Source organism: Macaca nemestrina, chromosome 3, assembly GCF_043159975.1.
Source record: "Macaca nemestrina isolate mMacNem1 chromosome 3, mMacNem.hap1, whole genome shotgun sequence".
Taxonomy (NCBI): Eukaryota; Metazoa; Chordata; class Mammalia; order Primates; family Cercopithecidae; genus Macaca; species Macaca nemestrina.
The window spans coordinates 131,312,639-131,339,137 of record NC_092127.1 but is presented as its reverse complement, the minus strand read 5'-3'; the positions used below and the strand labels follow the sequence as shown (position 1 = coordinate 131,339,137).

Sequence of the window (26,499 nt, the reverse complement as noted above, 5' to 3'; positions counted from 1 at the left end):
AGACCAGGTTATGAGAGTGGCAAATTTTTGTATTTTTGGTCAAGACGGGTTTCACCGTTTTGCGAGGCTGATCTCAAACTCCTGGCCTCAAGCCCTCCACCTGCCTGGGGCTTCCAAAGTGCTGGAGTTACAGGCATGAGCCACTGTGCCTGGCCACACAAAAGCAATATGACATTTTATTGCTCGTAAGTAAAAATGTTTTCACTTTTTCAATTACAAATAACTGAAAATGATTTAATTTTAAAGAGTCCATAGATTGGTCTGCCTTTGTGGTAAATCTAATGTATTTCAGTGCACTTAGATCATAATTATCAAAGTTGTTGGTACACACACTAACGTGTTTTTTCTCCATTGTATTAAATGACTTTGTCCTGGTATTTTTGTATTTTGCACAAAGAAATAGTCCCTTCTTTTCAGAGGGTGATTGTCACAGAATTTTAAGCAACTGCATTTGTGTATTTAATTTTGGCGATTCTACACTTTCAATTTTTACCCTTTATATAAATACACAAAACACTTTTGAAATGTTTCATAAATCTGGAAATCTTACTGGAATTGCATATGATCATCAACTTGGGAACAAAACCTCCAAGTCAGTTTTTGTTCTGGTACATCAGGAAAGTGCAAGTCTGTTGAAAGGGTCTGTTTTTGTTTTATAAATTACTGCTTTCCTATTCTAGGAAATTGAACTTGAATGTGGAACCCAGCTTTGTCTTCTGTTTCCCCCCGATGAAAGTATTGACTTGTATCAGGTCATTCATAAAATGCGTCACAAGAGAAGAATGCATTCTCAGCCCAGATCACGAGGACGTCCATCCCGTCGAGAACCAGTCCGGGATGTGGGAAGGTTAGAAACGTTCTTTGGACTGATAATAGGCACATGTGTCAGAATAACATGATGGAGGAATATGATTCGTCAAAAGTTTGTTCTGCGGTAAAGAAGAAAGAGAAAATCCTCAAATCAAGCTGCATGGACTAGTTTGTGGCTTCATTGAGGATTTCACATGGTCACCATGGTCTCAGTCATTTTTCAAGAGGAAAATGGGGATCTTTCCTTATTCTGAAAAAAGTATAACCAGTGATAACCAGTTTAGATTAGATAATACTCTGATAATACAATGTATACAATTGAAATGAGGTAGGCATTTGTTGCTAAGAACAGGCTAGAAAGGAGGAAGAGGAGGAAGTCTTTATTTGCAAAAATTGTTAATATTTTTTAAAAAGCCTTTTCTTTCAGGTATGTCTCTGGATAAGCCTTATCAGATATGGGACTTTTATAAAGGATCACTAATATTTTTTCAGAAGATGACGCCTCATTTAGAGGATAAAATATTTTAAGTTATTTTGATACTCAAGAGGAGCATTATTGGGACTATTTCAGATTTTATCACCGTGATGTGTTAATCCTATTGCCAAATATTCTCTAACATGTACCCAGTGAATTCACACATCTTGCTGAGCTTCTGAAAACAATAGGTTCTTTCCAAAGGGGATCAAGTGGCCCTGGGAGACCCGGCAACAAACCAAAAAGAAGGGCTGTTGCTGTGTCTGTTTACAACTTTTCCAGATGCTGGCAGTACCTGTGGACTTAAAGTGTTTTTTAGAGGATCGCCATGGTTATTGATCACTGCTTTATGAACTAAACAGCATTTTCCAGAAAAAGGGGGTTTAACTTGTTACAGAATTGGAGAAGTCTTTGCAAAGGACTGATTTAAGCCCTTCTACCCAACACCTTCCCCTGTGTAGATTTGCATACAGCTAAATCTAAAATATTCTGCTAAAGACTATTGGATGTATGGTTGATGGGATGAAACCTTTGGTTAAATTTCCTTTTGGTGGAAACATCCTGTGGTAGGTACAGATAATCCAACAAGAGTCCCCATTTCTTTGAGCTTAAAAAGGACACTGTCGAGTAGGTAGGAGGAAACCTGGCAGAGCCCCTTATTTTTGGCCTAAAAGGACTGAGCACCAAGATGTCTTTTGAAGTTTTAAACTAAGAGGTTTCCAGTGCAATACAGTATATACAAGTGAAGTTTTTACCTCAGTTTTGCAATGGACTGCAAACTATACTTATTACACCACTACACCTCCTCTCAAGCCTGCCAGGGCCTCCATTTATGTATGTGGCTTACAGCTTAAAGTCAGTAGTTGGACTACTATATGAACTGTTACTATCATGTTTTATACCGGTCGTAAATGCACTCCCCAAACTACAGGAAAGCGGTATGTTTATTTTTTAAACCAGCTTTTAATTTTCTTAGTATTATTTATTGTAGATGCAACTGTTCTTATTCTGTTGGGGGGGTTTGGGATTATTGCACTTAACTTTGCAGTTTGAATGAACTGTGTTGAAAAAGTTAATGAAAGTAGTTGGTATTCAGACAAATAGCTGAAAACTAGTGAATGCCAGGTTGTTATCAAGTTTTTATTTGACATTAAGGGTAAAAAGATTTATTTTCTAAATATTTTGGACTTTTTTTTTGTTTAACTTTTATTAGCTGCTAAGTAAATTGAAGTGTATTTAATGATGTGTTAAGTAAACCCAATTTATGGAAGACAGTAAAGAAAAGCCCTCTGTAGTCAGTAAAATTTCACCTTCTAAAGAATATATTTTGAACTAGTTTTATGAACTCTGTTAAAATTCTGACCCATTACTTGCCGATTTATAAAAAGCCAGTTTTATTTCAAGGCATTGTCTCTGGAAAAAAAAATTCCCTTAATTCTTAAATGTCATTAAATGTAGAAAGAAAAACTAAATGTTATTAAGGAATATTAAGAAATTAGTTTTTTAAACTATTAAGATTTTAAAAACTTTCCTGTAAAGTTGCTTTTAATAAGTATCAAATTTTCTGTATGATCATGTAAAAATCATAATTTTGTGCAAAGCAGAGGAAAAATAAATTCTTAATTTTGTTTAGACTTAACCTAAAATGACATAAGTTTTAAATATATAGATTTTAGAGTTACATATTGTACAATGATGATAGGTTTTTCTAATTTTTATTTTTCAACTGAATGGAGACTTTATTTGGGAAAGTGTTTTAATTGTTAAACTGGTATTTAGTTTGAGAATGACTCTGTTTACTTTTGTTTAGACTACTAAAATGTGATTTACATGTTTTGATTGGATTAGCCTGCAATTTTCTCATCATAGCATGAGATGGCAGAGAATATCTACTTCCAGCATACATTTAAGGTTTGGTTTATAGGAATTAATTTGAGAATCAAAATGCAGGAATTTTAAAACTAAAAATTAAGATGTTAAAGTAAATAATGGGTTATGTTTTGTACTTATCTCTGTCAGAAACTCTTACTTTACTATTTGTTCTCCCAGCAGTTTTTGGTTTAATTTCTAATGTGTCTAATTTGTGTAGGCGTCGACCAGAAGATTATGATATTCATAACAGCAGAAAGAAACCAAGGATTGACTATCCCCCTGAGTTTCACCAGAGACCAGGTTAATATTTTATAATCCTGCAGATATTTGATTTCAAATTATTGGAAAAAAAATAAAATAAAAAAATTATAAACAACCCTCACAATCCTGCAGTTTTAAAAGTGAAAAAAATTCAGGACCTGACTAAATCTTGGGAAATTTTAGTAGTTCTCATTAGTGTAATTCTTCCCTTTTTGTCCAGTCTATTCCAGTGTAGCTCATTATATCCTATTACCTGAAATTGCCAATTTTGCAAAAATGAAAACTTATCTGCACATGTGTTTAAGATTAAATGTAGTTATGAAAAGCAATTACCTTATATTCTATCAGGCTTTTTCATAAAAATCTTTATGTCTTTGGAGAGGAATGGGAAATCTTTGGTACGTAATCTCTAAATGTAGCTTTTCAATTAATCTATCCCTTACTGGAGTTTGAGAGAGCAAACTATATTCAAGAAGGGATATCATGTATTTAGAACAGAGTCAGTGATGCACTTGTGAAACTTAGGCAGTTAGGAGATTGATGTTAGTGATCGTTGTAGCACTATTATGTAACAGGTGACTTGATTAGCCTCATTCTTCCAAAATAGGATGTCCTGTTGTAGAAAGTGAAAATAGTTTTTCCCCAGTAACATGACCACTCAGATGTTTCTACATTTTAATTTGTTGGGTCCTTACTATAAGAAGCAGGGGAAGGAATATTTTTCTAATCACCATCGATTTTTCATTTTCAGTGTATACATCTTCATTTTTGCAACTTTTGCAATTTTTTCCCTCCCCCTTAAGTTTACATTTTAAAAAGCTTATTGGTTTACTTGGTAAGGCCTACATATACCCAAGCTGGAAAGTAAACATTTAAGGAAGTCCTGTCATACTGTGTTCAAGATAGTTCCTCTGCCCTTACCTTCTCTGTGATGCAGAAAGAAGAAATTTTCTGATTAGCAAGATTTGGACTGTGAATGTAGAAGATACGTATATGAAAGCTTCTCTAGCAGTTTACAATTCTATGATATAATTAGTTATTTTCTAGATTATCATGTAATCTGAGAAGAAAATTTGAAAATGGGATAATAGTAACATCACTTAAAATACATATTTCATGGAAAGAATTGAAACGAGTGGTAAGGAAGGTTTAATTATAATGCCATAATAGAAAAATATAAATTTGATTTACTAAAATGCTTGATGTTTGAACAGGGTATTTAAAGGATCCACGATACCAGGAAGTAGACAGGTAAGTCGGGTTCACTCTTGCCTAGCTTTGAATTACATTCTTGGAACTAGTTTATGAATTACCTGAATTTAGTTTCACAAATCTTATTCCCAACAGACGATTTTCAGGAGTTCGCCGAGATGTGTTTTTAAATGGGGTAAGCATTTCATTTTATCTATTTAATGTAGATAAAATCAGGCTCTGATTTATTTTGCAGTTCTGTGATAATTTTTAATTATATTGACATTATCATCTTTCATTTTAGTCCTACAATGATTATGTGAGGGAATTTCATAACATGGGACCACCACCACCTTGGCAAGGAATGGTTTGTATTATTCTATTTTTATAAGTTATATAACTTCATTTGCCGTTCTAATATTTCAGGTGCTTACTCAGAATATGATTGTTACAGTTGCTCATTAAAGAGACTTAAACTGGCTGGGCGCCGTGGCTCATACCTGCAATCCTAGCACTTTGGGAGGCTGAGGCGGGCAGATGACCTGAGGTCAAGAGTTCGAGACCAGCCTGACCAACACGGTGAAACCTCGTCTCTACTAAAAATACAAAAATCATTAGCTGGGTGTGGTGGCGCGTGCCCATAGTCCCAGCTACTCAGGGAGGCTGAGGCAGGAGAATTGCTTGCAATCCAGGAGGCAGAGGTTGTAGTGAGCTGAAACAGTGCCACTGCACTCCAGCCTGGGCAACAGAGGGAGACTCCGTCTCAAAAAGACTTAAAATACAGATTTTTGGTGATAAATAATTGTGTGCTGTCTTTCAAACTAAAGACCAAAAGCTCATTTGTGTTAATAGTACAGGCTTCAGAACTGTAATAGCGTATTATGGTAGTGATTAGTAGTGCAAAGTCTGCTTGGGTTCAGATATATTTCTTTTTCTTCCCATCTCTGTGACCTTGGGTAAATTTCTTAATACAACTCTTAGTTTTCCTCATCTGTAAAATTCCGTAGTTGGCTTATCAAATATAATATTTAGTACTTACTCTGTGGAAGGCACTGTGCTTGTTCTGATTATGTCATGGTGAATGAAATTGACATCGTGATTGTCCTGGTATAGCTTAACATTTAATGTAGCAGTGTCATTCTCATTGTCAAGAAGATAAATTTACAAAGTACATGTTAAGTTTAGCATAGTGCCTGATCTAATACTCACTAAATTTTCTGTGTAAAATAAGATTAATTAAACCCTGATTATGCCTGCTTTTTAACTATTTCCTTTAAGAAAACTTGTCTTCTAGAGTATATTTTAAGATATTGAAGATAGCTGAAGCATTAATTTTCAAGAAATAAAAACCTGGAAGTTTAGCTTCTACTGTTTTCTTACATTTTAATTTATCTCTTTATTTTAAATGCTATATGTTATATGGCCTCTTCATCTGACTTTTGTGTCTCTTTAAGGTATACAGTTTTATACTATTGTATGCAGATGATTATGAGACTTTTTCCCTTTATATTCTGGGAAATTTTAAAAATTTAATATATGATCTTGATAGTAACTGTGAAAGTAATCTTTAATTTACCCTCTATTCATTTTTTAATAGCATTTAAAAGTTAATTTGCTCCTGGACTTTTTTTCTTTTTTTTTTTTTTTTTTTTTTTTTTTTTTTTAAAAGAGACAGGGTCTCATTTGGTCTCCCAGGCTGGAATGCAGTGGTGTGATCATAGCTCTGTGCAGTCTTGAACTCATGGGCACAAGTGGTCCTGCTGCCTCAGTTTCCTGAGTAGGTGGGACTACAGCACATGCCACTGTGCCTGGCTAATTTTTTATAGAGACAGGATCTCACTCTGTTACCCAAGTTAGTCTCCAACTCCTGGCTTAAGGGATTCTTTTCCCTCAGCCTCCCAAAGCATTGGGATGTGGGCATGAGCCACTACACCGGGCCTGTTGAAGTTTTTAAGAGTAGATACATACAAAGTGATTAACCAGTTTACCAGTTGTAGAACTAGGATGCCTGATGCCATATGTCTGCTTCACCACTTAACAGTAGTGTGACTATAAGCAGGTTACTTAACTCCTTGTTGCCTCAGTTTTCCCTTTTGTAAACTGGGAACAATAGTATCTATCTCATAAGGTTGTGAGAATTAAATGAGACTAGTAAAGTGCTTAGAACAATGCCTGGCTCACAGTAAGCACCATGTGAGGGTTTGCTATTTCCCTTAGTATTTATATGATAGGAGTAGAAAAGTATAAACATGTTGTATCTTAGAAGATGTGTAATTTTCAACAAACAAAAAGGATATTTTGCAACACCTTAATGCCATAAAATAAATGTCTAGTACAGATTCACTTGTTTGGGATTGGCATTTTGGATGAAGGTTTCTAAGAATGGCTTGTTTACAAGGGTATTTGGTAGATTCTTAATGGGAATGGTTTTCCTTTTTTAGCCCCCTTACCCAGGAATGGAACAACCTCCACACCATCCTTACTATCAGCACCATGCTCCACCTCCTCAAGCTCATCCCCCTTACTCAGGACATCATCCAGTACCACATGAAGCAAGATACAGAGATAAACGAGTAGTAAGTGCACAAGGAGGCAAAGGTGTGAGGGAACTACTTAGAATTCTGTAGGTAATTTAAATATGGGGAGACCACAGTGTGGTGAATGACAGACCATTGCATATTCTTAAACTGCAGACTATTTTGGAGTAATTCCTAGTTTGTTTTTATTAAAAATGCCTGATTATGCCCCTTTGGATTATATAGGTAGAATATATTTATTTTACTGATCAGATCACAAACTGCTTAAGGCAAACATCTACAAATAGAACCCCTTTTAGGTAGTACCTAGGCTATGTTCTTTCCATATTGAGACCTTAATTATGCCGTGTAATTAATATTGTTAATAGGTATTTCTGAACTTTTTGTGTATTCTGATTCAATTTTTGTAGGATAGATGGTGTATATTAAGTTAGCTGGTAAGCTGTAATCTCATTTAGTCATTTGTTTTTATTTTTACCAAGTGTTAAAGCTAGTAACTAATGAATTGTTTTACCTGTGGTTATTGTGATGTTAACAAAGAATAACTGGATGTTACGATATGTAGCAGGTATGTCCTTTATTCATTGATTCTGTTAATTATTTGATAAGATTGATGTGAAAGCTTTTTTTGATGGCTTCAAAACAGGACCAATGAAAAAAAGACTCTAGTTTGAATTGTCTGGGTTTTTAACTAGTGGGGTTGAGTTTATTAAATGCTTTTTTTTTTTTTCCTCTAATATTAGGTACTTTTATTTTAAAAAGTGGAATTGTCTTCTGGCAGGTGTTGGAAGCATAATTCATATGCATATAAGATTGATAGCCTTAGAGAGGTAGTTTTGTTGTTAAACTAAGTAAGATATGCAAGTTAGAATTTTTTTTTCCACTCCCTACTTATGGTGATGAGTGTGTATGGGGCCAAATAAAGATATTTTTATTTTCCAGCTTAAGATGACGAGTGGGCCTATTTGTGAGAATCAGAGTAGCTTTCTGGCCTTTGAGACATTTTTATGTGTTGTCAGTAATTTCCTTATCCTCATAAAGATAGTAATTTTCTCTAAATCAAGTCATATCATGACCTTTAACATTGTGTAAAATAATTTGAGGGTACTAATTAACTGATTCACAAACTTTAAATTAGTAGTTTATTTTCAGTTAGGCATACAAGAAAGAAATACACAGTCTATAATGAAATCTTAGTTGACTAGATGGGTTGTGGTGTCTTAAAAATTCCCATAACTGATCACATGGCTTTTAAAATAGGAAGTCTAAGATTTTTTTTGTTTTCCTGAACTGTGTTTACCCTTTTTAACAAGTTCTATTTTATGGATCTTTATGTAGTGATTTTTTGGTTAGTATACATATTCTCTGCTTATATAATCACATATATAAAAGGTAATGTGGGATTGTGTTTTCAAATCCTATTTCAGCTAAATTTTGAGAAAAGACCAAAATCAGTAAGACGAGCTGAGAACTAAGAGCAGAAAGTTTAAAGTAGAGCAGAGGCCAAGTTTAGGAGCAGCCACAACTTTTCTTGCATATCACTTAGTTGTAACAATTTAGTTTGAAAGAAAATCTGGAGGCCGGGCGCGGTGGCTCAAGCCTGTAATCCCAGCACTTTGGGAGGCCGAGACGGGCGGATCACGAGGTCAGGAGATCGAGACCATCCTGGCTAACACGGTGAAACCCCGTCTCTACTAAAAAATACAAAAAAAACTAGCCGGGCGAGGTGGTGGGCGCCTGTAGTCCCAGTTACTCGGGAGGCTGAGGCAGGAGAATGGCGTGAACCCGGGAGGTGGAGCTTGCAGTGAGCCGAGATCCGGCCACTGCACTCCAGCCTGGGTGACAGAGCGAGACTCCGTCTCAAAAAAAAAAAAAAAAAAGAAAATCTGGAACATAATACTCTCAGTTTGTAAAATTGAAGTTGGTAGAATTGGAGGAAAAATGTCGAGCTAGCCTGTGCCAGAAAAACATTGATGACATTTAGCATAATTGGCAGTATATATAGATAATAGTTGAAGGTCATCACTAATTTCTTTGGCCGAAATCTTATTGAAAGGATCAGATGGAAAAGTCATTAAAGTTAAGTAGAAAACTGCATAAAGAGATTTGAGTAATCTGTTGTAGATGTCTAATGAGACATCATCCTTTTTCTAAACCATGTCAGCATATTAACCTTCTGTGAATTAATTTATTATTGCATTTCTTTAGATTGTTCTCTCCGCCAATTATAATATAGAGACTTTTTTCTTTTTTTGTATTTTAAAATTGTTTATATAAATTTTTTTTTTCAAATCAGGGATCCACTTATACTATTTGCATTTTTGACGTACCTAACACATTTCTTCCGTTTTCTAGCATGATTATGATATGAGGGTGGATGATTTCCTTCGTCGCACACAAGCTGTTGTCAGTGGCCGGAGAAGTAGACCCCGTGAAAGAGATCGGGAACGAGAGCGAGACCGCCCTAGAGATAACAGACGAGACAGAGAGCGAGATAGAGGACGTGATAGAGAAAGAGAAAGAGAGCGATTATGTGATCGAGACAGAGACCGAGGGGAGAGAGGTCGATATAGAAGATAATGGGCTTTTGGAAGCACTGATTGTTTAAAGATACAAAAAATCTTGTATTTTTTTTTGTGTGTGTTTACAAGTAGTAAATTTATTTTCAGCTGTCTACCTATAAAGTTCATTGTGTAGAAGGATTTATTATGACCCCCTTTGTTCCAAGCATGCAGTATCATAAGAACTGGAAAAACTCAAATCCGCCAAAAATCCACAGTTGACAGTTGAATTGACACTTTTATTGAGGCAGAATGGAACAGTCCAAGAATGTAGATATTGATTCTTTCTCCATAAATGTTCTTATAGTGTGTTCATCCTAGAGTTATTTTTTTGTTTGTTTTTTTCTTTTTGGATCTTGATTGATAACTGCCATGATATTTTGCTTTGATGTGTTTCTACATGTAGTTGCACACGGTTCAGTAAAAATAATGCTGCTATCAAGTATGCAAATGTTGAAGTATGATGGTTTGACTGTATGGCAGTGTTGTAGCAGCCTCTTGTTTTTTTCCCCATTGCCTCTTTTTTAAACTTATAAAGTCACTTTTTATTTTTCCTCAGTCTTCAATGATGAGAGCAATATTAAGAAGACATTGCTATCTAATTTTTAATCTTTTTAAATGAAAAATTCCTATGTTCAGTAGCGTGGTTGATGCTATTGTTTAGCCTTCCCCTCCAAATTGTATACATTGGCTTGGAATGTTCACAACTTGCGTGCGTGGCAGCGGAAGACGATTCCCATATTCTACATTGCTACTGTTTTGTATAAAATAAATTGGTAAAGATTGACAGTTATCTTCTGTATTTTTTTCTTATCCAGTTACTGGTTTGCTTTATTATGCAATAATGGACATAAAAATACTTTTTGTTTAGGAATTTTAGGAACCCCATTTGCCTTTTTTGAGGCACATTTTAGCAGAAATGATTGACCTAGGCCTATTGTATTAAAAACTTCCTTCTATTTCTAACATAAGATACACAGAGTTATGTTAGTAGTTTGGTTAAGTATTTATACACCTGATAACATTTTTGAGTCTACTCAGATCACAGAATCGTTTATTTAGGTTTTGTATTTGTTGTTTTAGTCTTCTGTAAGTGAACTACTTTGTACGTGCTTTCTACTTTACTTCATAAATAGACTTTTAACCCTCTTATATTAGTTCTGTATTTTAAGTTAACTGTCCAGCTCTCCCAGTGGTAACCAGCTATAACATAGAAATAGAGCCGCTTAAGAAAACAATCTGTGAAATAATTTTTTGAATCTTAATTTGAGTTATACCTGGAGTTTTGGCCTTTGGAATTTGGCTTTTATAAACATTAGGAATATTTGAATGTTTGACTAATTTTTTTATAGTATCAAATTTGCACTGTTTTATATTTATATTGACCTGAAAAGAAGAACACAGGCACTTTACTCTTAAAGGATATTTAAAACTATAGTTTTACTGCATTCATATTCATACCAGCGTAGTATCTTCCCTGCATTCACACTAGTTTTATTTACAGTGACAAAACTAAAGCCTAAGGATTTGTTTTAAATCTGCATTGTGGTAGAGAGGAAAAAATACTTTTAAGGAAACCTGTGTTCTAGTTTTGTCATTGTCTTTAATTAAACCTGTTGATGATATACGGTAAGTCACTTCATTGGCATTTTGTTTGTATTCATCAGTAAGCTAGTCAAGATGATATCTACAGTTTTTTAAGAATTTCTGTAACCAGTTACACAAAACTAGTAGGTAATATTAAAGGTATTTTCCTGAAATAATAGTAATAAATACTGAGCACTTTGTATGCAATAGACACTTTGTGCTTTTATATACAGGCTCATTTAAATGGGCTCAGAGAAGCTAGTAAACTTGCCAAAGATCAGAAAGGTAGTAATTGTTGGGCCAAGATTTTATCTATGTTTTTATTTGGTGTTTCTAAAGCCACCTCATCACTTTTGAAAAAATAGCATATAAATTAATATGCGTCATTGAGATGGAGTCTCTGTCGCCCAGGCTAGAGGGCAGTGGCACGATCTCGGCTCACTACAACCTCCGCCTCCCAGGTTCAAGCAGTTCTCCAGTCTCAGACTCCCAAATGGCTAAGACTACAGGCGCTCACCACCACACCCGGCTATTTTTGTAATTTTAGTAGAGACAGGGTTCCACCATGTTGGCCAGGCTCGACTCGAACTCGACCTCAAGTGACCCACCCACCTCAACCTCCCAAAGTGTTGAGATTACAGGCGTGAGCCACTGCACCTGGCCTGAGATTTTTAAACATTAATATTTCCTTCAGGCTTAATTTGCATCAGAGGGTTTTTCTAAAGTGCCATCCAATTAGATGTTAAGTTATGCTTTGTGTGTTGAGTGTTAAAGAGCTTAGTATTGAGTCAATCTATTTTAAAAAGCCATCAAGTTTTTACCAAGTATCTGGCGTTACTCTAACAGTTGTGTTGGCTCATGTAATCATCACTGTTTTATCCTTTCCTCACTTTATTTTTAAATAAAGTTACAGGAACATTGTATAAAAAATGCAAGATACAGGAGAGTATATAAAAATCAGAATTTTTTATTTAATTGTACACATTTATGACAGCTTTTTGTCACCATGGGAGACATGGTTTCTTTCATGTACTGTACAGGGCTGTGATTCTAAAAATCTACATTAGTATGATGTGTTCAGGTGAAAAACAGAAAATTCAGTCATTCAGAGTTTAGAAATCCAGTCAAGGATTTTATTGGCTGGAGTAATAGTTCAAAGGAGTAACAATTCAAGCATGTAATTTTTGGATTTGATTTCCCCCATAATGGCTTTTTATCAAGCATGGTCTAATTTTTTAGGAAATGGCCATTATCTCCAAGCTTCCATTATCTATGTAGTTTCAGTGGCAGGAGAGAGACCATTTTCCTCCCAGTGTCCATGACAATTCCTCCGAAGGACTGAACAGCCATGTTGGTCCTGGAGCAAGCCCTAAACCAATCTGTATTTCCAGGGAAATGGGGTCCTTTGACTCCCAGCATGGGAAGCAAGAGAGGCAGATGATATGGTCACCTCTGTGAGGATTACATCAGGAAGGACAGTTTCCAAAACACATGGACAGAGAAAATGTAGCAGATGTCCATTAAATCAGGATCTCATACAAGTTACAACACCTGAATGTCTGACTTTTCAGAGTATTGGCCTCTTGCCCGTGGAGATATCTACAGTATTCTGCTGTAGAATGCCGTGGTCTTTCTGAGAGTCACGTACATCCTGTCTTGTTATAATGTTAAACATTGAGTCCTCAGGCATGTCAGGGGTATGGAATTGAAAGGAAGAAGGAACTGTTGCTAGCACTTAACTGACCAAGCTAGTTCTCTGACCCAATGTAAAGGTGACTGTGACACACATGGATAATTTTATCCTGATGTTTTAAGATTTTGTTATTTGGATAGGAAACATTCCAAATGCAGTTTGAAACATACTAACATTGAAGCACATAGAAAAGAACTGGCTCAAGTTTAGTCCCCAAGTTCCTTATAGTAGGAATAGGAATCCTTAGAGTATAAGCAATCCATGCATAGTATTCTTTATCTATCATATGGATCATTTAATCTCTAATTTTTTGGGGTGGGGATTCTCTTGTTTCTAAATCTTACACTTTTTCTTTCCCTTTCAGTTTCTTCCGTGTCTTAAATATAGATTGACTATTTTCTTAAATACTAATCAATATATTAAATACTAATATCTTAAAACTATTGACTGTCTTAAACATAGACTATTGACTATTAAATATTTTCACTTGTAACCTTCATACTAGAGATTTGAAAGATAGTAAAAAAAATAATAGCTCTGAAAAGCTAAGGAATATACAACATAAAAAAAATGTCAGGCTGGGTGCAGTGGCTCAAGCCTGTAATCCCAACACTTTGGGAGGCTGGGGTGAGTGGATCACCTGAGGTCAGGCATTCAAGACCAGCCTGGCCAACATGGTGACACCACTCCTGTACTAAAAATACAAAAATTAGTGAGTCGGTGGTGCATGCCTGTAATCACACCTTCTCACGAGGCTGAGGCAGGAAAATCGCTTGAACCCAGGAGGCAGATGTTGCAGTGAGCCAAAATTGTGCCATTGCCCTCCAGCCTGGGCGACAAAGAGTCGTCTTAAAAAAAAAAAAAAAAAGTATGGCAACAATATACATTGGGAAGAGGGTAAAAATCTGGAATAATTCTATATGATCTGTGTTGTTGCTAGCTTAAAATAGTGTATTACAACTATAACATGTTTTATGTAAGCCCATGGTGACCACAAAGCAAAAAATTACAGCAGATTCACAACGATAAAGGACAAAGCTTATTAGCACTACAGAAAATTACCATATCACAAAGGTAAACAAGAGAGGAAGAAATGAACAAAGAATCTACAAAACAAGAAAACAATTTTAAAATGGCAAAATAAGTCCTTACCTATCAGTAATAACCTTGATTGTAAATGAATTAAATTATCCAATAAACAGAGTGATTGAATGGATTAAAAACAATATAACTACGGGCTGCCTAAAAGAGACGCACTTCAGCTTCCAGAACACACAAAAGTTGAAAGTATAAGAATGGAAAAATATATTCCATACAAATAGTAACCAAAAGAGAGCAGGTGTGGCATAATATACAATAGATAAAAGAAACTTCAAGGTAAAAACTGTTACAAAAACAAAGATGGTCATTAATGATAAAGTGGCCAATTCATCAAGATGACATAAGAATTATATATGCACCCAACAACAGAGCACCTAAACAGATATAGAAAGTATTGGCCAGGCGCGAAGGCTCATTCCTGTAATTTCAACACTTTGGGAGGCCGAGGCGGACAGATCACCTGAGGTGAGGAGTTCGAGACCAGCCTGACCAATATGGCAAAACCCCATCTCTACTAAAAACAAAAATTAGCTGGGCGTGGTGGTGGGCACCTGTAACTACTCAGGAGGCTAAGACAGAAGAATCTCTTAAACCCGGGAGGTGGAGGTTGCAGTGAGCTGAGATCACACCATTGCACTCCAGCCTGGGCAACAGTGAGACTCCATCTCAAAATAATAATTTAATGTACATGAAGAAAAAAAATAGCAATACTATTCAGTGATCTTAATACCCCGCATTAAACACTGAATAGCTCAACTAAACGGAAAATTAAGCAAATACTGGATTTGAACTGCATTCTACACCAAATGAACCTAACAGACATATAGAACTTACAATCCAAGAGCAGCAGAGTATACATTTCTTTTCTAGTGCACATACCACATTATGCCTCAAAAAGCTAGAAAAAGAACTAAAGCCAAAGTTAGCAAAAGGAGGAAAATAATACAAATCAGTAAAATAGAGAACAGAAACACAGAAAAAATAAAAGCCAAAAAGTAATCTTTGAAAAAATAAGATCAGCAAAACACTAGCTAGACTATGACAAAAAGAGGGAAGACTCAAATAAAACATGAAAATGGAGACATTACACCAGATGCCTCAGAAGTAAAGTATTATGAAGGCCTATTATAAATATATGCAACAGGACGGGCGTGGTGGCTCACGCCTGTAATCCCAGCACTGGGAGGCCCAGGTGGGTAGGTCATGAGGTCAGGAGATGGAGACTGTCCTGGCTAACATGGTGAAACCCCATCTCTACTAAAAGATACGAAAGATTAGCTGGACGTGGTGGTGGGCGCCTGTAGTCCCAGCTCCTTGGGAGGCTGAGGAGGGAGAATGGCGTGAACCCGGGAGGTGGAGCTTGCAGTGAGCCGAGATCATGCCACTCCAGCCTGGGGACAGAGCGAGACTGTGTCTCAAAATAAATAAAATAAATAAATAAATGCAACAAATTGGATAATCTAAAAAAAAATGATAAATTCCTAGAAAAAAATATAACCTACGAAGATTAAGTTAGGAAGTAGTAGAAAACTTGAACCAATCCTGAACAAATCAGTTGAAGAAGTCATTAAAACCCTTCCAACCAAGAATAGCCCAGGACCAGAAGGTTTCATGGCCAAATTATACCAAATGTTCAAAAAAGAATTTTTATCAATACTTCTTAAACTCTGTCAAAAAATAGAAATAGAGAAGATACTTCCAAACATTTTATGGCATCAGAATCCCCTTCATATCCAAGGCAAAGACACTGTAAGAAAAGATAGCTATAGGACAATATTTCTAATGAATATTTATACAAAATTCTTTACTAAAATATTAACAACTAAACCACACATCAAAAAGAACGTACATCATGAGCAAGTGAGGTTTAACCCTGGCATGCAAGACTGGTTTATCATACACAAACCAATGTGACACATGAATTATCAGAATGAAAGATTAAAAACCACATGTTCCTTTCAAATGATGCAGGAAAAGAAGTTAACAAAGTTCTGCATCTTTCCCAATAAAGACTTTCAGGTATAGAAGTAAAGTTTCTCAAAATAATAAAAGTCATTTATAAAAAACACACACAGATAATATATCAGTGGAGAATGACTGAAAGTTTTTCCAGTAAGATCTGGTATAAGGTGAGGATTCTCACGCTAATCACTTCTATTAAACATTGTACTTGAAATATTAGCAAGAGCAATTAAATAAGTGAAACAAAAGACATCTAAATCAGAGGTAAAACTATCCCTATTTGCAGATGATATGATCCTATATGTTGAAAATGCTTAAAGATGCTTAAAAAACACTGTTGGAGTAAATCAGAAAACTTGCAGGATACCAAATCAACAGAGAAACAAAAGTAACATTTCTATAGACAAATAATCACCTAGCCAAAAAAGGAATCAAGAAAACAACCCCATTTATAATAGCACACACAAAAACAAAAGAATACATTTAACCAAGAAGGTAAAAGATTTGTACAAGGAAAACTACAAAATACAGATGAAAGAAATTGAAGACACAAATAAATGGAATGATATATCTTATTTATTGATGGGATTAATATTTTTTAAATGTCCATACTACACAGGGCAACACATGGATTCAACACTATCTGTACCAAAAGTTTAATGGCGTTTTTTACAGAAATAGCAACAAAAATTCTAAATTTTTTATGAAACCTCACATACACATATAGACAGACGCACACACACAAACTGAACAGCTAAAGAAATACTGAGAAAGATAAAGTTGGGGACATCATACTTCCTGATTTAAACTTATGTTACAAAGGTGTAATAAACAGAATTATACTGGTAACAAACAGAAACATGGACTAATGGAAGACAATAGAAAGCACAGAAATAAATGCAACATATACGGTCAACTAAATTTTGAGCAGGGCACCAAGTGGACACAAAGGGGAAAATATAGTCTCCAATAAACAGTGCTAGGAAAACTGTATTTCTACCTGCAAAAGAATGAAAATGAACTCTTATCTCACACTATACATGTGAGATACACAACAAAAATCAACTCAAAATGAATAAAACACCTAAATGTAAGACCTGAAGCCATAAAACTCCTAGAGGAAAACATAAGGGAAAATCTCTTCAACATTGGCCTTGGCAGTGATTTTTTGGATATCATACTAATAGTTCAGATTACAAAAGCAAAATATATAAATGGGATTACATCAAATTAAAATGTTTCTTCACAGCAAAGGAAACAATCAACAAAATAAAAACACAGCCTCCAGACTGGGAAAAATATTTGCAAATTACATATCTGATAAGGGATTAATACTCCAAATTTGTAAAGAACTCTTACAACTCAATACCAAAAAAAACATGAATAACCCTATTAAAAAATGGGGAAAGGACCCGACCAGAAATTTCTCTAAAGGAAACAAAAGTAGCCAATAGGCATATTAAAAATTGCTCAACATCACTAATCATCAGGGAAATACAAATGAAACCACTATGAGATATCATCTCATATCCATAAGAATAGCTGTTATAAAAAAGACAAGAAACAAAAAATGCTGGTGAGAGTGTGGAGAAAATAGTGAACCCTAGTTCGCTATTTATAAGAGTGCAGAATGGTGCAATCATTATGAAAAACAGTACGGAGGTTCCTAAAGAAATTAAAAATAGAACTACCATGTGACCCAGCAATCTCTCTTATGGGTATAAAACAAAAAATGAAAATCACCACTTTGTAAAGATAGCTGCACTCCCATGTTCATTGCAACAGTATTTACAATAGCCAAGATATGGAAACAACTTGTGTCCGTTGACTGATGAGTGGATTTAAAAATGTGTGTGTGTGTGTGTGTATATATATATATATTTATATATATATGTATGTATTTGTGTGTGTGTGTGTGTCTAATATTATTCAGCCTAAAAAGATGGAGATGTTAACATTTGCCACCACACGGGTGGACAGAGAGGACTTCATGCTAAGATAAATAAGCCGGAGATAGAAACAAAAATATTGCATGATTTCCCTTACATGTGGAACATATATTTTTAAAAAGATCTCAGATACACAGAGAACAAAACAGTGGTCGCCACCAACAGGGGTGGTGGGCGATGAGAGGAAATGGGAAGATGTAGGTCAAAGTATACAAATTGGCAAACATGCAGAATGAGCAAGTTTAGAGATCTAATGTATAAGATGAGGACTATAGTTAATAAAATTGTATTACGGACTTTTATAAAGTAGATTTTAGCAGCTCTTGTCACACCAATAATCAACAATATGAGATACTGTATAACAATCTATAACATCAAAAACAAAGAATAAAAGGACAAGCTTTCTGACATCGCTTCAAATCTTGCTTTCTCCAACTTGGTAACAACAGCTAATATTGCTAATGATTGCCATTATACTGCTATTACCGTTCTCTGTGCCTTTCTTCTCCTCCTCCTCTTTCTCCCTCCTTGCCAACATAATCACTTTCCCGTTATGCGCATGAAGAAATCTTTCAAGAATAGGAGTTAATTGGTTAGAAATTCTACCAATCCTACCTCAACCTTTTTACCTTGTGAAAGTTACCATATACAGCCTAAATAACTTGCAGTCAAAATGAACATTGAGTCTTAACACTTGAATAAGATCTCACTTTTATATTGCTGCCAATAAGAACATAGACAAAAATAATATCTTAGATCATATAGTACATAAAGAATGCTGCCTTTCTGCTTATATCTTTTTTTTTTTTTTTTTTTTTTTTGAGACGGAGTCTCGCTCTGTCGCCCAGGCTGGAGTGCAGTGACCGGATCTCAGCTCACTGCAAGCTCCGCCTCCCGGGTTCACACCATTCTCCTGCCTCAGCCTCCCCGAGTAGCTGGGACTACAGGCGCCCGCCACGTCGCCCGGCTAGTTTTTTTGTATTTTTTTTTTTAGTAGAGACGGGGTTTCAACGTGTTAGCCAGGATGGTCTCGATCTCCTGACCTCGTGATCCACCCATCTTGGCCTCCCAAAGTGCTGGGATTACAGGCTTTCTGCTTATATCTTAAAAGTATGATATTAAGTTAGAATATGTTGACTCATGTGTTTCTTCATAAGGAATATCATCCTATATGCTGACAGAACTGATACAAGTGGTAGAAATTATTTGATCTTTATTTTACATGCACTGTACATTTTTCTATGCTTCTCTATCAAGCAGTTATGATATAGCAAGACCCATGTTCCCTAAGCGAGCTTTACTGAGGTGTACTATAGTCTGGGCATAAGGCAGAAAACTCTCTGATATGGTAAACCACCATTGTATTCTCTAAGATGTGAAACTTTGAGATCTTAAGTAAGAATAGGTTTAAAAAAGAAATGCTAGAATAAAAGAAAGTTTTAAAAAAGTGGAATAAAACTGGAATAAAAGAAAGTAAATCCTGCCAGAGCCACCGCGGCCAACGACATGTTCAAAATAATTCAGAGATCCATGAGGCCAACCAGCCTACACTTGTTCACCTTCAAAGTCTATGCAGCACCAAAAAAGGACTCATCTCCCCAAAATCCCGTGAAGGTTGATGAGCTTTCACTGTACTCAGTTTCTGAGGGTCAATCGAAATGTGTAGAAGAGTCAAGGAGCCAGCTTGAAGAAGGCATCTTACAGTTCTGACGCTATTGTGAGACATATACAAATTTGTGTCAGGAAACATACTCCCAAACTAAGCCTAAGATGCAAAGTTTGGTTCAGTGGGGGTTAGACAGCTATGAATATCTCCAAAATGCCCCTCCTGGATTTTTTCCAAGACTTGGTGTTATTGGTTTTGCTGGCCTTAATGGACTCTTTTTGGCTAGAGGTTCAAAAATAAAGAAGCTAGTGTGTCCACCTGGTTTCACGGGATTAGCTGCCTTCATCTGTTATCCACAACAAGCCATCGTGTTTGCCAAGGTCAGTGGGGAGAGATTATATGACTGGGGTTTATGTGGATATATAGTAACAGAAGATTTGTGGAAGGAGAACTTTTAAAAGCCAGGAAATGTGAAGAATTCACCTGGAACTAAGTAGAAAACTCCATGCTCTACCCATTTTAATCAGTTAAAGGTAAACACTGGGAACTCCATACAATAAATCACTATTTCTACAGAAAAATGGAGGATAAGTCAGTATTGAATGTATTAAAATGGCTTTCTTCTTCAGGAAAAAATATGTATATAATTAAAACCCAAGTGAAAGAAAGAAAGAAAGTAAATGCTAGTTTTGTCTGCAAATGTAGTTGAAGTCATATACTTATATTGTTGAGGAATGGTGTTTCTTTTAAGCTAAAATACAAGTGAAAAGCCTCAACCTTTCCAATAAAATTTTAGCATTTCCACTTGTTCATCTGATCCATACATTTACTTTATACCAATCCACAGGATATCTATTCTCTAGGATTTTGGTTGAGAATACAATGTTAATCTATTAGAAGACCAGTTTCTATAAAATGAGGAGTAATATCTAAAGTGTCTGGCACAAATTAGTTAATAGTATTAGTAATATAAACAAAACAGCAATAATGACAAGAGTCAATATTACTCTGGATCACTATGTACCAGAGATATTTCAAGTGTTTTATCTATATTAACTATTTTTTTCCACACACACAACACAATATGAGGTTGGCCTATTACTGTATGAGTAGGCATAGTCATATCTATCAACATTCTTTTTTTTTTTTTTTTTTAAAGACAGGGTCTCCATCTGTTGCCCAGGCTGGGATACAGTGGCATGATTATGACTCACTGCAGCCTTGATCTCATGGGCTGAAGTGATTCTCCTGCCACAGCCTCCCATGTAGCTGGGACCACAGGCATGTACCACCATACCCAGCTGACTTTTAAACATTTTTTTTCTAGAAACAAGGGCTCATGTTTTTGCCCATGATGGTCTCAAACTCCTGGGCTCAAACCTGCCTCCCGCCTCCCCCTCCCAAAGTGCTGGAATTATACGTGTAAGCCATTGCGTCTTGCCTCTTTGAACACTCTAGTCTAGTTTTCTGTCACTTGTTGCCTGAATTCTTGCAAGAACATTCTTACAAAAGTTCTCTTTAGCGTGATTCCCCTTTCTATAGTCCTGCCCCACTACAATCAACCCAGTTACTAAACCTTGAGATTTTTTTTAAAAAGGAAATCTGATAATATCCCTTTTTTGTTTAACTCTTTTTCACTGTCTTCCGCATGCCCTTAACATATGTTCAAACTCCTATAATTATCTGGCTCTATACTACCTCACCAGCATCATCTGCTTCATTACTCAACCTCTTCCTACAGAACTAAACTTTGGGTCTCTGGGAACTGTCCTTACTTTTCTACCTGCTTTTCTTTATGTTTCTTCCTCTCCCTCTCATCCCTTCACCTTGTTTAGGGCTCACGTTAATTCTTAATGACTCAGAGATACTTGCTGTACTCTCCTCTAAATGCTTCGTTAGCATTGTAGTCTTTCCTTAAGATGACACTTTTCATGCAGTTTTTATTACTTGCTTATATTTTATCTTTCACAGTAGAAGATAAGATGTATAGGGTGCAGAAGCCATGTCTACTTTGTTTCTTTGCAAATCTGGCACTTCTGGTATATTTTAGTCACTATATTCTTTAAATGAATAATTGATTCTTACATGTTGAATAATAAGACCTTAAGTTAACTGACTGTATTCTCAAAGTCTCCTAGGTATCTCAGGTTATTCTGTAATGGTAATGCAATTCGCATACTTATGATGGTACTGAAAACAAATATACCAGTTTCTAATTGGCAGGTCACTTTCCCCACTTTCCATATGTGTCTCACTATGAGACAAACACTCTGAACGAAGAATACAGTCATTCCCCCTGAAAATGCAAAGCAAACAGAATAAAACAACTAGGAATAGGTTTACCTTAGACAGGGGTTTGACAGGTTTGCAGTAGGGTCCTACAGCAAATTCAAAATTAGGTAAGGGTGGGTGAGGAAATTCCAAACACCAGTAGTTTTGAATGAGCCACATTTCAGCTTTTCCCATGATCTCAGATAATTGTAGTGCATTTTCCTGTAGCGGGGCAGGGGGAAGGCAAAAGAAATAAAATTGTCACATGAATATGCCAGGTAATTTTCTAAAATCATTGGAAATAATGTAGCCAAAATTGTTTATGTCTTGCTAAAGCAAATATAAATGTGCATATTATACATAATTTATATATTTTATAGATGTTGTTCATACATATGTAAATAAAGTGGGTAGACTCTAAGTCACATTAGTATATACATAATCATGAATGATTATTAACACAAGTCACTGTAGAATTAAACATAGATTTGTTTTTCTCTCTAAAATATAAAAGTAACCATTATAAATTTAAAAACTCTTTGTACTCCACCATCACTTAATCCTACCATAGCCATAGCCATGTTTTTCCAGAGTATTCAGTCTAGTTTCTACAATTTAGGAAGCGACATGCAAATGCCATTGGTCCCCGTGGAGATATTTTTAATAGCTCAGCCAGCAGCTCTCCACGGGAACAAATGGTATTTGCATGAACGACATCAGATCTTGATTATTGTAGGTTTGTTATAAGTTTCTTTTTCAAAACTACATCTTTGAAGAACTTCTCAGTGTAACCAGAATATTCCCAAAGAAGTTCTTGCATTAGTGAAAAATATGTTCAAAATATATGTTTTGGAAGTCATGTATCCATTTAGTAATCTGTTGTGTGAGAAAAACCCTGCAAAATAATCTTTAATTACAGGTATAGAATTAACCTCGGGCCGGGCGCGGTGGCTCAAGCCTGTAATCCCAGCACTTTGGGAGGCCGAGACGGGCGGATCACGAGGTCAGAAGATCGAGACCATCCTGGCTAACACAATGAAACCCCGTCTCCACTAAAAATACAAAAAAAATTAGCCGGGCGTGGTGGCGGCGCCTGTAGTCCCAGCTACTCGGGAGGCTGAGGCAGGAGAATGGCGGGAACCCGGGAGGCGGAGCTTGCAGTGAGCCGAGATGGCGCCACTGCACTCCAGCCCGGGCGACAGAGCGAGACTCCGCCTCAAAAAAAAAAAAAAAAAAAAAAAAGAATTAACCTCAAATTTAGTAATGGATGTTATGTTGGGATAAACAAGAATAGAAGCTGACAATGTTAGAACAGTCACCTCATGACCTCTCTGCATAAGTTTATCCAGGATTGTATTTATATTCATCCAATGACTATATTCTGTGGGCCACACCAGCACATTTCCACAACTCCCAGAGCTAGAGTAATAGCTCAGCTGTATCAGTAGAAGAGCTGAAGTCCATTTCATAGCCATCTTGATAAAATACAATGCCTTTTTTTAAATTGTTGTTCCCTCTGCCATTCTTACGTTTTGTTTTTATGCAAGGATAAATCAATCCGGAAGTTAAATGTAATTCTTATCCCTTGAAGTAAATACATTATATAAGTAGTCTGAACATGTCAATGGCAAATGGAAAAACAAAATGTAGATGACCCTGTGTTTACACAAATGTATTTAATGTCTCTTTATGTTTTTAAGTGCTTTCATCCAGCTGAGATCAATGATTTTGCATGAACACGTCATCACATTTATGTAATATATTTTAGACTACTACCAAAAGTAGTGGCAATAGAGAGGCTCTTTTGTCGTCAGTCTCCTTGACACACAACTAGAGATAAAATAATTATATGGATGAATCAGCATTTTTTAGAGTATTTTTATAAAAACACTTTAGTCATGATTTTTTGACATATAATTCACATGCTATGCAATTCACCAATCTAATATATGTATATTAGTCTGTTCTCATGCTGCTGGTAAAGACATATCCAAGACTGGGTAGTTTATAAAGGAAAGAGGTTTAATTGACTCAGTTCCACATGGCTGGGGAGGCCTCACAACCATGGCGACAGGCAAGACAGAGAGCTTGTGCAGGGGAACTCCCATTTATAAAACCATCATATCTCATGTGACTTATTCACTACCACAAGAACAGTATGGAGGAAACGACCCCCATGATTCAATTATCTCCACCTGGTCCCACCCTTGAAACGTGAGGATTATTACAATTCAAGGTGAGATTTGGGTGGAGACATAGCCAAACCATATCAGTGTACAATTGAATGTTTCGTTGTATATTAACAGACTTGTAAAATCAGAAAATAATTTTAGAACAGATTCATCTCCCAAAAAGAAATACTTTACCATTCGCTGTCAACCCCTACCCTGTGCAATTTCTGCATCTCTAGAGTCCTAGGCAACCACACACTAATCTACTACCTGTCTCTATTGGTTTTCCTTTTCTGGATATTTCACACTAATGAAATCATACAATATGTGGTCTTTTGTGGCTGGCTTTCACTTTTCATAATATTTTAAAGACTCATTCATGTTATTTAAAGTACCAATATTTCATTCATGTTTATTTCCAAATAACGTTGTGTAGTATGGATATACCACATTTTGTTTATTATTCATCAGTTAATGGACATTTGAATTTTTTCCAATTTTTGGCTATCATGAATAATGTTATTTATTAATGTTCATGTACAAGTTTTGTGTAGACATATTTTCATTTCTCTTGGGTTTATACCTAGAGATGGAATTGCTGGGTCACATATTAGCTTTATGTTTAACTTTTGAAGAATTACTAGACTGTTTTCCAAAGTGGTCATACCATTTTCCAGTCTCATTAGCAATGTATGAGTATTCCAATTCCTCCACATCCTTGACAACACGTGTTATTAATTGTCAAAACAAACAACATTTGTTTACTAGGCTCTTTCCCTATTGAACTGTTTTGGCACTTTTGTCGAATATCAGTTGACCATTAACATATGGTATATTTCAGGATTCTAAAACCTATTCCATCAATCTATACATCTATCTGCAGGCCTATGCCACATTTTTTTTATTACTGTAGATCTGCAGTTGACTTCAAAATCAGGACGTATAAGTCCCCAACTTTGTTCTTTTTAAGACCGTTTTGTTATTAAAAACGGCACTTTGGGAGGCCGAGACGGGCGGATCACGAGGTCAGGAGATCGAGACCATCCTGGCTAACACGGTGAAACTCCGTCTCTACTACAAAATACAAAAAACTAGCCGGGCGAGGTGGCAGGCGCCTATAGTCCCAGCTACTCAGGAGACTGAGGCAGGAGAATGGCGTAAACCCGGGAGGCGGAGCTTGCAGTGAGCTGAGATCCGGCCACTGCACTCCAGCCTGGGTGACAGAGCGAGACTCCGTCTCAAAAAAAAAAAAAAAAAAAAAAAGACATTACTTCACATTATGAGAGAGCTTTGGTGTTTTATAAATAGGTAGGAAATATCCTTTTGGGAAAAGGCAATAGCCATTATCTGAGAATACATGGCTCTTTTCATGTTTAAATCAGAGAAGCATGCTCTTGGCCACCTAGAAGGCATGTAAATATCCTCACCCCACACTGAGAGATAAGAGTCTTATGGGAGATGGACTGATTCCCTCTTTTGGGGATCCAGGTTTTGGTATAAAAATAGGACCCTTAATTTTGGGGGATCTGTTTTGCCTTCCAGCTGTGCCTGCTTATTAGGTCCTAGAAACTGCATTCTTTAAAGAGAAACTTACAAACTGGCAAATGATAAATCTTACAATTACTAGATCTTTTTTGTCTGTCTGTATACTTCTATGTGTTGTGTGTTTGATATTTATTATTTCTAAATAGGGAGATAGAAAACAATTATCTTATTACTATATAGACAGTTGTGCTAGAAATATGTTTGTAATTCAATAATGCATCTACGTTCATCTAGAGATAAAACTAAAACTATAATTAAATGAATCTGTAATTTCTGAAAGAAATCTGAAGTGCTTCAAGTTTCAGAGTCATGATTTCTTAGAGTGTCTTGTATGAGTGATGGCCACAGGGTTCTAACTGACCCTATAATGTAAGCCCCTTCAGAATATTTATGAGATTGATAGATCATTCTATATTTTCATTTCCTTATTTACCTATAAAAGAAAACTTTCTTTGATTTTTATATTCATGGAAGCTCACCTTCAAATGCACAAAGAAAATGGAATGTTTATGCTACCATATAAAAACATAGCATACTTAGTGATTCTCTGTAAAACTGATCTCATTTCTTTTCATAAAACGTTTGGAACCAAAAGTCAAAGTAAAGTACATATATCGTATTTTTACCTTCTCCATAAATTTAATTTGACCACTTAATTCAGGTATAACAACAGATATATAGGAAGGAAGGAATCAAAGTCCTCACCCATATTTTTTCAATGTATGGACAAGAGAGAAGCAGAGACTATACACAAAGGACATTTCAAGTATCTCAGACAGCAACTCACCACAGGGACCGCTGGCATCTCCAAGAAGGACATTGTCTTAGTCCATTTGCACTGCTATAACAAAATACCTGAGAGTGGATAATTTATAAAGAACAGAAATTTGCTTCACACAGTTCTGGA

The 26,499-nt window shown here is 35.9% G+C and overlaps 1 protein-coding gene, 1 long non-coding RNA gene and 1 pseudogene across 6 annotated transcripts in view; 2 read left to right on the top strand and 1 right to left on the bottom strand.

Moving 5' to 3' along the window:
• LOC105463612 (YTH N6-methyladenosine RNA binding protein C1) overlaps positions 1-10,494 on the top strand; it is a 36,492-nt gene extending 25,998 nt beyond the window's left edge. For 2 of the 4 annotated variants that reach the window (XM_011710821.3, XM_011710819.3), the window contains 7 exons: positions 681-847; positions 3,375-3,457; positions 4,633-4,669; positions 4,742-4,805; positions 4,914-4,976; positions 7,051-7,185; positions 9,502-10,494. In XM_011710821.3, the coding sequence (XP_011709123.1) occupies positions 681-847; positions 3,375-3,457; positions 4,633-4,669; positions 4,742-4,805; positions 4,914-4,976; positions 7,051-7,185; positions 9,502-9,726 (774 nt within the window). In that variant the 3' untranslated portion in view covers positions 9,727-10,494. The remainder of the gene's footprint in view (positions 1-680; positions 848-3,374; positions 3,458-4,632; positions 4,670-4,741; positions 4,806-4,913; positions 4,977-7,050; positions 7,186-9,501) is intronic. The other 2 variants (XM_011710823.3, XM_011710820.3) reach the window with 1 other exon arrangement.
• Positions 1-26,499, bottom strand: part of LOC105463614 (uncharacterized) — a 51,197-nt gene that overhangs the window by 11,898 nt on the left and 12,800 nt on the right. For both annotated transcript variants that reach the window (XR_011621206.1, XR_976446.3), the window contains exon 4: positions 21,949-22,098. This is a non-coding gene — a long non-coding RNA (uncharacterized lncRNA). The remainder of the gene's footprint in view (positions 1-21,948; positions 22,099-26,499) is intronic.
• LOC105463613 (MICOS complex subunit MIC26 pseudogene) lies at positions 19,102-20,486 on the top strand (annotated as a pseudogene).